The 14,135-nt window shown below is 41.3% G+C and overlaps 1 protein-coding gene across 1 annotated transcript in view; it reads left to right on the top strand.

Moving 5' to 3' along the window:
• Positions 1-12,537: 12,537 nt before the first annotated feature.
• Positions 12,538-14,135, top strand: part of LOC111976875 (piezo-type mechanosensitive ion channel component 2-like) — a 34,664-nt gene continuing 33,066 nt past the window's right edge. Inside the window, exons 1-2 of the mRNA XM_070448171.1 lie at positions 12,538-12,601; positions 13,875-13,970. Coding sequence (XP_070304272.1) covers positions 12,538-12,601; positions 13,875-13,970 — 160 coding nt within the window. The remainder of the gene's footprint in view (positions 12,602-13,874; positions 13,971-14,135) is intronic.

The raw sequence follows: 14,135 nt of genomic DNA, 5'->3' as shown, positions 1-14,135 counted from the left end.
AATTCTGCGGAGAAAACGGCGCCCTCTTCAATGAAAGGGTAGATTGGGACCCTCAGCACTGGCCACTCGAATAACTGGGTCCTTTCCATTTCCCTATGTTTTGACGCGCAGTGGCACTATATTACCCAATTGATTTTAGAATATATGTTTCCAGTGTTTTTTATTATATATATGTTTTTAATCATCTCATGGGCAAACAGGTTCGTTTATGCTGCAGAGACATAGGACTTTAGCCTAGCCTAGTTGATGTTGGTAGTCATTTTTGGTACTGAGTAGACAGGGGTGTTTTTTCAATTGTGAATTATAATTTATTGTTTATTACTGGACTGGAAATGAAATAGAATGCTCTGAGCACTGATCAATCTCGTACAGTCTACATCTGTATATCCAGGGGTTACATAGGCTGAGTTCTGCCACTTCAGAATGGAACTATAGAATTATAATTCTGAATTATAATCCCAATTTTATTCTAATCCCAACTGTATGCTTTGATGGAATACAGCGTAGGCTACATTTGGGATAGAACATTTGTCCAATTTGGGTGACATTCTTACCCACATGACAAAGCCTTCCTATGCCACAATGTAAGACTTTATCATGTCAGATCTCCAAGTCTGAATGTGAATCATGATTTCTATTATGAATCCATTTAATGGGCTGTATTTGGATATCCAATGGGACTCTTGGGTGTGTCACTGTCATTGTTTGGATTGTTTTATTTAATATCTTCCTGGAATTCCATTTGGACAGTTCTCTGTATATAGAATGTCATCAAATATTTCCCTGTCCATATTCTCAGTTTTGACTCAAAATCTCAATATATAGTTTTTCATCATCCCCAGTGGTTTGAAAGGTATTTAACATTTACATTTACATTTAAGTCATTTAGCAGACGCTCTTATCCAGAGCGACTTACAAATTGGTGCATTCACCTTATGACATCCAGTGGAACAGCCACTTTACAATAGTGCATCTAAATCTTTTAAGGGGGGGGGGGGGGCTGGGCGTTCGCGCTGTGTCGGGAGGCGCGCGGGGGGGGGTGAGAAGGATTTACTTTATCACTCTCCTAGGTATTCCTTAAAGAGGTGGGGTTTCAGGTGTCTCCGGAAGGTGGTGATTGGACTCCGTCATTTAAAATGAGACCATCTGGTATGTTCTATGCTCTAAAGATGTATTGGTGTTCACTTTATCAACATTCTCATGACTTCCATGCCATTGTCACCATACATTGTGATAATGTTGTAGCCCTAGAGATCTGTGATGGTTTTAGCCTCTGTTGCTGTCACATCTTCTGGGCACTAGAGGGCAGTAATAACTTGGTTTTAAGGTATAAATTAAGCTATAATATCATACACTACTACATCTTCCACGCTTTATTGAGTACAAATACAGTTTCAGCAATATGGTAAAACCTTATTTCTATCCTTATCCAGTGATTCCATGATATAATGTACAATCCCTTTGTCAGAGAGTTTATGGAAGATTTGACTATTCTAATCTATACTTAAATATGGTGTGAGAAACAACTCAATTTATGTCTGAACATTGTATAGACTTCAAATTGTAAATTCCACCACATTTAAAAGCGTTTGACTTTAGGAGAAATATGGTTGAGAAACAATCAATTTATGTCTGAACATTGTAGACTTCAAATTGTAAATTCACCACCTCAAAAGCATTTGACTTGTAAGGAGAGATTTTGGCCTACATATATGTGGTTGATTGGTGTCTGTGTTGTAACAGTTTGTCTGTAAAAATACTTCAAAGTACAACTTAAGTCGTTTTTTTGGGGTTGTCACGTGTGCTCTCTCTCCGGCCTCTAGGTCACCAGGCTGCTCGTTATGGCGCACACTGTCACCATCGTTACGCGCGTCAGCACATAATGACACATCACCTGGACTCCAATCACCACCTTGATTACAATCAATCAATCAAGTTTATTTTATATAGCCCTTCGTACATCAGCCTAATATCTCGAAGTGCTGTAGCAGAAACCCAGCCTAAAACCCCAAACAGCAAGCAATGCAGGTGTAGAAGCACGGTGGCTAGGAAAAACTCCTAGAAAGGCAAAACCTAGGAAGAAACCTAGAGAGGAACCAGGCTATGAGGGGTGGCCAGTCCTCTTCGGCTGTGCGGGTGCGATTATAACAGAACATGGCAAGATGTTTCAAAATGTTATAAATGACAAGCATGGTCAATAATAATCAGGAATAATGTCAGTTGGCTTTTCATAGCCGATCATTAAGAGATTAAAACAGCAGGTCTGGGACAGGTAGGGGTTCCATAACCGCAGGCAGAACAGTTGAAACTGGACAGCAGCAAGGCCAGGTGGACTGGGGACAGCAAGGAGTCATCATGCCCGGTAGTCCTGACGTATGGTCCTAGGGCTCAGTTCCTCCGAGAGAGAGAAAGAAAGAGAGAAGGAGAGAAGGAATAGAGAGGATTAGAGAGAGCCAAGATGTTCAAAATGTTCATAAATAGACAAGCATGGTCAATAATAATCAGGAATAAATGTCAGTTGGCTTTTCATAGCCGATACCTGCCGATTACTCTGCCCATAAGCTCATAGCCGATTACCTGCCCTATATGTCACTCACTTTGGTTCCTTCCCCAGGCGTCTCTGTTTCAGTTTCATGTCTGTGCTTTGTTAGTGTTCTTGTTTTGTATTATGTTTTCATTTATTAAATTATTCACTCCCTGAACTTGCTTCCCGACTCCCAGCGCACTCGTTACAGGGTACCTTTACTTTACTATTTATATTTTTTGACAACTTTTACTTCAACTACATTATTAATGAAATATGACTCGTTACATTGTTGAATGCTTAGCAAGACAGGAAAATGGTCCAAATCAACACTTATCAGGAGATCATCCCTACTGCCTCTGACCTGGTGGACTCACTAAACACAATGCTTAATTTGTAAATTATGTCTGATTGTAGTGTGCCCTTGGCTATCTGTAAATAAATAAAAACAAGGTGCTGTCTGGCTCGCTTAATTTAAGGAATTAGAAATAATTTTACTTTTGAGACGTACAGGTGGGGAGAACAAGTATTTGATACACGCCGATTTTGCAGGTTTTCCTACTTACAAAGCTGTAGAGGTCTGTAATTTTTATCATAGGTACACTTCAACTGTGAGAGAAGAATCTAAAACAAAAATCCAGAAAATCACATTGTATAATTTTTAAGTATTTATTTGCATTTTATTGCATGACATAAGTATTTGATACATCAAGAAAGCACTTAATATTTGGTACAGAACCTTTGTTTGCAATTAAGCGTTCATACGTTTCCTGTAGTTCTTGACCGGTTTGCACACACTGCAGCAGGGATTTTGGCCCACTCCTCCATACAGCCTTCTCCAGATCTTCAGGTTTCGGGGCTGTCGCTGGCAATACAGACTTTCAGCTCCCTCCAAAGATTTTCTATTGGGTTCAGGTCTGGGACTGTCTAGGCCACTCCAGGACCTTGAAATGCTTCTTACGGAGGCACTCCTTTAGTTGCCCTGGCTGTGTGTTTCGGGTCGTTGTCATGCTGGAAGACCCCAGCCACGACCATCTTCAATGCTCTACTGAGGAAGGAGGTTGTTGGCCAGATCTCGCGATACATGGCCCATCCATCCTCCCCTCAATACAGTGCAGTCGTCCTGTCCCCTTTGCGAAAAGCATCCCAAAAGAATTGTTTCCACCTCCATGCTTCACGGTTGGGATGGTGTTCTTGGGGTTGTAACTCATCCTTCTTCTTCCTCCAAACACGGCGAGTGGAGTTTAAGAGCAAAAGCTCTATTTTTGTCTCATCAGACCACATGACCTTCTCCTATTCTCCTCTGGATCATCCAGATGGTCATTGGCAAACTTCAGACGGGCCTGGACATGCACTGGCTTGAGCAGGGGGACCTTGCGTGCACTGCAGGATTTTAATCCATGACGGCGTAGTGTGTTACTAATGTTTTCTTTGAGACTGTGGTCCCAGCTCTCTTCAGGTCATTGACCAGGTCCTGCGTGTAGTTCTGGGCTGATCCCTCACCTTCTTCATGATCATTGATGCCCCACGAGGTGAGATCTTGCATGGAGCCCCAGACCGAGGGTGATTGACCGTCATCTTGAACTCCTTCCATTTTCTAATAATTGCGCCAACAGTTGTTGCCTTCTCACCAAGCTGTTTTTCTATTGTCCTGTAGCCCATCCCAGCCCTGTGCAGGTCTACAATTTTCCCTGATGTCCTTACACAGCTCTCTGGTCTTGGCCATTGTGGAGAGGTTGGAGTCTGTTTGATTGAGTGTGTGGACAGGTGTCTTTTATACAGATAATGAGTTCAAACAGGTGGAGTTAATACAGGTAATGAGTGGAGAACAGGAGGGCTTCTCAAAGAAAAACTAACAGGTCTGTGAGAGCCGGAATTTACTGGTTGGTAGGTGATCCAATACTTATGTCATGCAATAAAATGCAAATGAATTACTTAAAAATCATACAATGTGATTTTCTGGATTTTTGTTTTAGATTCCATCTCTCACAGTTGAAGTGTACCTATGATAAAAATTACAGACCTCTACATGCTTTGTAAGTAGGAAAACCTACAAAATTGACAGTGTATCAAATACTTGTTCTCCCCACTGTAAGTATATTTTAGCAATTACATTTAATTTTCATACTTAAGTATATTTCAAACCAAATACTTTTAGACTTTTACTCAAATATTTTACTGGGTGACTTTTACATGAGTCATTTTCTATTTAGGTATCTTTACTTTTACTCAAGTGTGACAATTGGTACTTGTTCCACCACTGACTAGAGGTCACACTTTTGGGTCATAGGTCACTGGTCACATGTATAGGCACACAGGTGATCAGGAAGTAGCGCTACACAGTCGTTACCATGTTCACCAGTAACAATTTTGGAATGATAACCCTACAAACATGAGCAAGTGTAGATGGACTTCTCTGGTGGTGAGTGCATGATAAGCTCCTGAGTGGACCTATACTTACTGAAAGGCTCTAAAAGCCCAGTAAGATATGGTAATCCTTTGGGCGTTAAGGTAGGCTCTGGGGCATGCTGATGCTGCTGATCTGTTCGACTTTGTAGCGTTGGGGTCAATTAGAGAAACTCTCCTAGGAACTGTGGTCCATCAGCAGAACAGATGGGAGTCCCTTTCCGTAACACTTTACCGAAAGCGTTCATATTGCTGTTTTATGGTCCATATGGATGACATTGGATTTATGAACAGGCATAAGTAGTCTATGTAAGTAGTGGTGTAAGTGAAATGATCCAGTTCATGTCATGATACATTCATGGAACGATCCCACTGACACAGACGTCAGTTCAACGCCTAGTTTTGATGGACATTTGGTTTAGTTGTCAACTAACATAAATTGAATGTGAACTCAACCAAAAATGTCACCCTGGATTGGATTTAAGTTCAAACTTGGGTGAAAAAAATAAGAAATTCCTTCACATTGATTACTTTTTGCAAATCGAATCAGTTTTCCACATTGATTCAATTTCAACACCTTGAATTTTTGGGTTGAAATGGTGTGGAAACAACATTGATTGAACCAGTTTTTGCCCAGTGAGATTAGTGCTAACCTAATTCACTCTGTGTTCTGTGAACTAACTTTGAAGTTTTACTTACTACTACTATTTTCCTCTTAGACATAGAAACACCTTCATGTCTTCACCTGAGAACCTTTGCAATGGGTAGCCAATGGAGATATCAAATGGCGACCAACCCATTAACAAAGGTAAAAGTGTAATATCACTTTCTCCAGGGTTGTAGTTGAAAGTCAAAGTATTCCTCCATTATAACACTTCATGACAGCCCGCTTGGAGTTTGCCAAAAGGCACCTAAAGGACTCTCAGACCATGAGAAACAAGATTCTCTGGTCTGATGAAACCAAGATTTAACACTTTGGCTTGAATGCCAAGAGTCACGTCTGGAGGAAACCAGGCACCGCTCATCACCTGGCCAATACCATCCCTACGGTGAAGAATGGTGGTGGCAGCATCATACTGTGTGGAACTGGGAGACTAGTCAGGATCAAGGGAAAGATGAATGGAGCAAAGTACAGAGAGATCCTTGATGACAACCTGCTCCAGAGTGCTCAGGACCTCAGACTGAGTGGCCCAGCCAGAGCCCGGACTTAAAGCCGATCGAACATCTCTGGAGAGATCTGAAAATAGCTGTGCAGCGATGCTCCCCATCCAACCTGACAGAGCTTGAGAGGATCTGCAGAGAAGAATGGGAGAAACTCCCCAAATACAGCTGTGCCAAGCTTGTAGCGTCATACCGAAGAAGACTCAAGGCTGTAATCACTGCCAAAGGTGCTACAAACAAAGTAGTGGGTTATTGTGTGTGGATTGATGAGGGGGGGAATTATTTAATACATTTTAGAATGAGGCTGTAATGTAACAAAATGTGCAGAAAGTGAAGGGGTCTGAATACTTTCCGAATGCATTGGATATAATACATTGGAAGAGGCACTGTAAATAATGTGTACATTATACTTTGTTCATTTCCCTTTCCAGTTAAATAATTGTTTAATGATATGATTCTTTCTAAGAGGCAAGGCTACTTACTCTACCTTGGACAAGGCTACTTACTCTTACTTTTTTCTTATGCCTAAGAGTGACTATTGTGTCCAGGGGACAGTTCCCAACAGTCCTATAGTAACCCAGGCATCTGTATGGCCCATTGGCCTCCTGCTTCCTTCCACATACACTAATAGTTCTCTCAGTCTACTCACAGCACTTTTAACTGCACTGTCAATTAAATATTAGTTGCATGCTCAGCACTCATTGGCGTAATCAATTTAAATCTTCCTCGGAGAGTAATTGAGTGGATTTCTCCTTGGTTAAAGACTTTACCTCCGGGCCTTGTTCTGATCCGGAGCGGCCACTCAAACACAGTTGATTATGTTACCCCGTAGTTTGGTTTATAACATGATTACTATTTCAGGATGTAGTTAAGTTCACGGTAAGTGAATAACTCTAAATCTTGATAAGGTACAGTATCTCTAGACTGAATAATTTATAAAGACGCTACTGTTTGCTTACTATATAGCAAAATGCATGTAAGTGATAAATGAAAACCTTACTTTAAATGGGAGATTACCTAAAATAGTAGGATTCTATGGGAGATGAAAGCAAGCTATGAAACAAGGACCACATTTCGGTGGAGATATTGAGGGGATGAACATTTTAAAACTCATTTCCTTCAATTCACAGTTTGACATGGCATATTAAATCAAATCAAATCAAATCAAATTTTATTAGTCACATACACATGGTTAGCAGATGTTAATGCGAGTGTAGCGAAATGCTTGTGCTTCTAGTTCCGACAATGCAGTAATAACCAACAGTAATCTAACCTAACAATTCCACACTACTACCTTACACACACACACAAGTGTAAAGGGATAAAGAATATGTACATAAAGATATATGAATGAGTGGTGGTACAGAACGGCATGGCAGATGCAGTAGATGGTATAGAGTACGGTATATACGTATGAGATGAGTATTATGCTTCTTTTGAGAGGTATTTTTAGGGATATTTGAAGGGGTATTCTGAAAAAACAATAAGTGGAAAGATAAGTGGAAGGCCTCCCACCCCCGTTTTGCCATGGGGCAGAGACAAAAATGTGCTGTTTTATAGCTCATTTTATAGCTCATCTCAGTTTGCCATGAGAATGAGAGAACAATTTACTGTTTTAAAGTAACTATCCAGTGAAAATCTCACATGCTGTTAACTCATACCCAAATAATATTGTTGACTCATCATATATTCCTATTTGTGGCCAAAGCATAAATTCAAGAAAAAACACTTCAAAAACCTGACCTCAAACTTGTATCTCAAACAGATCATTTAAAAAATGCTTGCTATGTCCTCACAAAGGATGATGTCATCCTCCTGAGGAGGATGAGCTGGCCAATCAGCGGTATACTCGCCTGAATATTTTTTATTACCGATATAAGCCCACACCATTCCAACACAGAAGAGCTGTTTTATTTTTTTATGTTTGGAAACAAAACTATTTCACTTATATTGTAACTAATTATAGGTCATATTTCAAAGAAATCTGGAAATCAAATCAAATCAAACTTTATTTGTCACACACGCTGAATAAAACATGTGTAGACCTTACCGTGAAATGCTTACTTACAAGCCCTTAACCAAAAATGCAGTTCAATAAAGAGTTAAGACAATGTTTACCAAATAAACTAAAGTAAAAAATTATAAAAGTAACACAATAAAATAACAATAACGAGGCTATATACAGTGCGTACTGGTACCGAGTCAATGTGCGGGGGTACAGGTTAGTCGAGGTAATTTGTACATGTAGGTAGGGGTAAAGTGACTATGCATAAATAATAAACAGCGAGTAGCAACAGTGTAAAAAACAAATGGGGGGGGGTCAATGTAAATAGTCCGGGTGGCCATTTGATTAATTGTTCAGCAGTCTTATGACTTGGGGGTAGAAGGTTTTAAGGAGCCTTTTGGTCCTAGACTTGGCGCTCCGGTACCGCTTGCCATGCGGTAGCAGAGAGAACAGTCTATGACTTGGGTAACTGGAGTCTTTGACAATATTTTGGGCTTTCCTCTGACACTGCCTAGCATATAGGTCCTGGATGGCAGGATGCTTGGCCCCAGTGATGTAATGGGCCGTATGCACTACATTCTGTAGCGCCTAACGGTCAGATGCCGAGCAGTTGCCATACCAGGTGGTGATGCAACCGTTCAGGATGCTCTCGATGGTGCAGCTGTTGAACTTTTTCAGGATCTGGGGACCCATGCCAAATATTTTAATTCTCCTGAGGGGGAAAAGGTGTTGTCGTGCCCTCTTCACAACTGTCTTGGTGTGTTTGGACCATGATAGTTCGTTGGTGATGTGGACACCAAGGAACAAGAAACTCTCGACCCGCTCCACTACAGCCCCGTCGATGTTAATGGGAGCCTATTCAGCCTGCCTTTTCCTGTAGTCCACGATCAGCTCTTTTGTCTTGCTCACATTGAGGGAGAGGTTGTTGTCCTGGCACCACACTGCAGGTCTCTGACCTCCTCCCTATAGGCTGTCTCTTCATTGTCAGTAATCAGGCCTACCACTGTTGTGTTGAGAATCAGTGTGGCAGACGTGTTGTTGCCTTCCCTTGCCACCTGGGGGCGGCTCATCAGGAAGTCCAGGATCCAGTTGCAGAGGGAGGTGTTTAGTCCCAAGGTCCTTAGCTTAGTGATGAGCTTTGTGGGCATTATGGTGTTGAACACTGAGCTGTAGTCAATAAGCAGCATTCTCACATGTGGGAAAGGGCAGTGTGGAGTGCAATTGAGATTTCGCCATCTGTGGATCTGTTGGGGCGGTATGCGAATTGGAGTGGGTCTAGCGTATCTGGGCTGATAATGTTGATGTGAGCCAGGACCAGCCTTTCAAAGCACTTCATGGGTACCGAGTGCTACGGGGCGGTAATCATTTAGGCAGGTTACCTTCGCTTCCTTGGGCACAGGGACTATGGTGGTCTGCTTGAAACATTTAGGTATTACAGACTCGGTCAGGGAGAGGTTGAAAATGTCAGTGAAGACACTTGCCAGTTGGTCAGCGCATGCTTTGAGTACACGTCCTGGTAATTCGTTTGGCCCCACGGCTTTGTGAATGTTGACCTGTTTAAAGGTCTTGCTCACATCGGCTACGAAGAGCGTGATCACACAGCCATCCGGAACAGCTGGTGCTCTCATCCATGCTTCAGTGTTGCTTGCCTCGAAGCAAGCATAAAAGGCATTTAGCTTGTCTGATAGGCTCTCGTCACTGGGCAGCTCGCGGCTGGGTCTCCCTTTGTAGTCCGTAATAGTTCAAGCTCTGCCACATCCGATGAGTGTCAGAGCCGGTGTAGTAGGGTTCAATCTTAATCCTTTATTGGCGCTTTGCCTGTTTGATGGTTCGTCTGAGGGCGTGGCGGGATTTCTTATAAGCTTCCGGATTAGTGTCCCGCTCTTTGAAAGTGGCAGCTCTAGCCTCTAGCTCGATGAGGATGTTGCCTGTAATCCATGGCTTCTGGTTTGGATATGTACGTACGGTCACTGTGGGGATGACGTCGTTGATGCACTTATTGATGAAGCCGATGACTGAGGTGGTATACTCCTCAATGCCACAGACTGAACATATTCCAGTCTGTGCTAGCAAAACAGTCCTGCAGCATAGCATCCGCGTCATCTGACCACTTCCGTATTGAGCGAGTCACTGGTACTTCCTGCTTCAGTTTTTGCTTGTTTTCAGGAATCAGGAAGATAGAATTATGGTCAGATTTAACAAATCGAGGGCGAGGGAGAGCTTTGTAGGCGTCTCTGTGTGTGGAGTAAAGCTGGTCTAGAGTTTTTTTCCCCCTCTGGTTGCACATGTGACGTGCTGGTAGAAATTAGTTCAAACGGATTTAGGTTTGCCTGCATTAAAGTCCCCGGCAACTAATAGCACCGAAACACTGGACAGTTACTTTAAAGCTGCAATATGGACCCAACCAAATTCACATAGAAATGTGAGTTATAGGTCTGACAGATTACCAGGACGCATACTCAGAGCATGCGCTGACCAGCTGGCAAGTGTCTTCACTGACATTTTCAACGCCAAAGGTAACCTGTCTAAATGACTGTCGCCCCGTTGCACGCACATCTGTAGCCATGAAATGCTATGAAAGGCTGGTTGTAGCTCATCGTCCAAGACACCTTGGACAACCTCCAATTCGCATACCGCCCGAACAGATCCACGCAATCTCTATTGCACTCCACACTGCCCTTTCCCACCTGGACAAAAGGAACACCTACAGTACAAATGTAGGATCTTAATTTGATCACTCTTTTCTTGCTGATAATTTTTTTCTGCACTGCACAGCAGCAAATGCAAACTTGTAGTGTATTTGAGTTTTAAAAAGGCTTCCAAAGTTTGTAATTTCTACTTTGAAAATTCCTACTTCTTTTACCCTCATGAAAAATGTATCAACCTCCACAAAAATGTCTGTTAATTATAATCCACATGATAATTCACATTTCCTGTTGCTTCAGGATTATTTTCCTGCTGTAGCAAACTGGCTCAAATTAAATTCCTACATCTGTATACACCCTGCTATAGCTTGATAAATATCCCTGCGATAACTGCAATTATTCCTTATTGCTCCGATCATTGACTAACAGTGAAATGTTTCCCCTCAGAGCTTCTCATGTGCTTACAGTATCAACACCATGCTTGATTTACTTTGAAGGTACTCTAGACCTGCTCTATTATTGAGTCAGAAAAATCGGCCCGGGCAGGCCCACTGGGCTAAAGATGGACCCGTCCATCTGGCATTTGCCAGAATTGGCAGTCTGCCCCTTCAGTGAGTTCTCTTCATATTCAATAACATATTCCATGATCTCAGTGTTGATCTCAGATTGGATTAGTTTAGAACTCCAATATTTGAAGGTGCACGTTAATTGAATTGAATGACCTGATTAATAAATGTCCTTAGTAAAAAAAAAATACACTGGATGTGTAGCCTAGTTTCTCCACTCAGACAATTTGTTGTGTTCACCATGCGCTGCTGTCACGCCCTGACCATAGTAAGCTGTTTTTCCTCTGTGTTGGTTGGGGCGTGATAGGGACTTGGGTGGTCATCTAGGTGTTTTTTGTATTTCTATGGTGGCCTGATATGGTTCCCAATCAGAGGCAGCTGTTTATCGTTGTCTCTGATTGGGGATCATATTTAGGTAGCCATTTCCCCATTGGTATTTGTGGGATCTTGTCTACATTGAGTTGCCTGAGTGCGCACACCTGTAACGTTTCGTTTATGCTTTATTCTTTTGTTTTGGTGAGTTTCAGTTTATAAAAAATATGTGGAGCTCTATTCACGCTGCGCCTTGGTCGACTCATTTCAACGAGCGTGACAGCTGCTGCTGCAGTCACTGGCTCTTAATGGCCTTACGGCCATTGTCTGCCCCTCACCAGCAGACAATGATGATGAGACGCAATAAAGTACATGGGCCGGTCAAGAGCTGAAAAGACAATGTGTGAAAAACACATCAATGTCCCATATTTTATTTGTATTGTATAGCTTGGTCTCTGTAACAGTAATTGACAATACCAACAAATGGCCACAAAGTGAAATAGTCTAGCCACATCTATCACTAAGTGTATGATTTTGCTCTGCCTAATGAATACTCAGAGAGAGATGGAGAAAGGGGGGGTCAAAATGAGACAGAGGAAGGGAGTCACACATCTGCATCTAAAACCAACGAAACTCCATTTAGTTCTTGCTCCTCTTGTCTTGGAACTTCCTTTCATTTTGACTGAGGCTCCTCTAAATCAGGACCGCTGAGTGCGATCATTCTTCCAATGTATCACTGTGCCTGGTCTTTCCAGTCCAGTCCTGTCTGTCTGTGTGCTGAGGTCTGGGATTCTACTGTTCAAGCCAGTGTGTCTGCAGTAGGGAAATGTGTCAGAGGATGGGAGTTACCTGCAGCCACAGGCAGCCCAGAGAGTAGTCTGATCAGAGAGCTGGGTGTCTCTCACATGCTAAGGAGACATGGCGGGGGATATTGTGGTGGGGATACTCTATAATTTAGTACTACCTCTTCTTCTGCTTGCAGGTAAGTTGGGTTTGGAAGAATATAAGTTAACAATTCAAGTGTCAGGTAATAATATAGCAGGATGGTGGACTTGTTAGTTATTTACGTCATAGCAGTGGTTTTTCCAGTTCTATTGAGAGATTTTGCTTTTATGAAGTGCTTAAAGAATATTGTTAGAAACACCATTTTGGATGCTTTACAGAAAGCACAAATAATGTATGTGAGACATGTTGTCTGGGGGAATGCGCAGATTAAGCCATTATTTCTTGTTTCCCCTGATGGTAACTCTTTGAGTGGACACAGAAACATTGTAATAATGTGATCATATAGTCATTGAGTAAATTGTGCCGTAAAACTGTAATGGGAAATAAAATGTTTTAGTTGTTGAATAGTATGTTTATTGTATTGTTCTGTTCTCAACAGTACAATATTGAGCATGTGAGTTCAGAGATGTGTGTAATTGTGCGCTAAAATCAGATAACTTTTAACTTTTCAGATTGTGGAATTTTCACTTTGCCCTCAAATGACATAATTTCCGAGTATTCCAAAGGCACATGTTGACAACTGGCCATGCCTCTCTTAATGTTATATCAAGGATACAAAATCAACTCTGACCAAAATATTATTGCAGATCATTTTATGATGTATTTAGCTGTTGTATAAGAAAGGAAACATAAACAAACAGGGAAACTTTTGCCTGTCACTTTTAAGACACATTTTCCATGTTAATTGTATTTTTTTTAAGTGTATTTTCTACCTCACCATCAAGTAAAGCAAATCAATATTCCAAGTAATTTCAATAACAAAGAAATATAATACTCATTAAATTATACTTTCCTTCATTTGAGTGTTTTGTATTATTAAAAATGTTAAGTTAAAACTAGAATCCATGATTTTGTTGTCAGTTTCATTGCCATTGTTGGCAATAAAATGTGGTGTGACCAGTAAGCAGCATTGTTTTTTAGCTAGCTACTTGTTTACTGTGTGATGGGGCTTTGTTCAGTCCAACACATATGCATTTTGTACTAGTAGGTGCAATGGATCAGAGCATTCTATTACCAATGCCCTTTCTCTTTGATGGATAAAACAGTAGGATATTTGTTTCTAGCAGCTGTTGATTAATTATTAATTTCTGTTTCAACTGTGCTTTTTTGGATTTTACATAAGATGGACTCAACATAATGAACAATCACATAAAATACAGCACCCAATAAAAAAATTACAGGATGTACCTAGATATTATATTATACATACAAATAAACATCCATGTAAAATCTTTGTTATCTCTCCATAGCGTCATCCTTCCGGTACAATGGTCTGTCTGTGGTGTATTTCCTTTTTCTACTCACCCTTCCCCTGCTGCCAAACCCCTCTCTCACCTCCATGCAAGGTAAGAGCTCAGAGGAACACCACTTGGTCTGAAATGGCACCTCAAGTTTTAGACTATAAACAATAAGGCACATTTTATTCCAAGTTACACTGTATTTTATTCTATGCTACAGGGTCCTCTATAGGTTTTAATATTTGCTAATAAATACCATGTTTGATCAATGTG

This window comes from Salvelinus sp. IW2-2015, linkage group LG17, assembly GCF_002910315.2.
Source record: "Salvelinus sp. IW2-2015 linkage group LG17, ASM291031v2, whole genome shotgun sequence".
Classification (NCBI taxonomy): domain Eukaryota; kingdom Metazoa; phylum Chordata; class Actinopteri; order Salmoniformes; family Salmonidae; genus Salvelinus; species Salvelinus sp. IW2-2015.
This window is presented reverse-complemented; position numbering and strand designations above follow the sequence as displayed.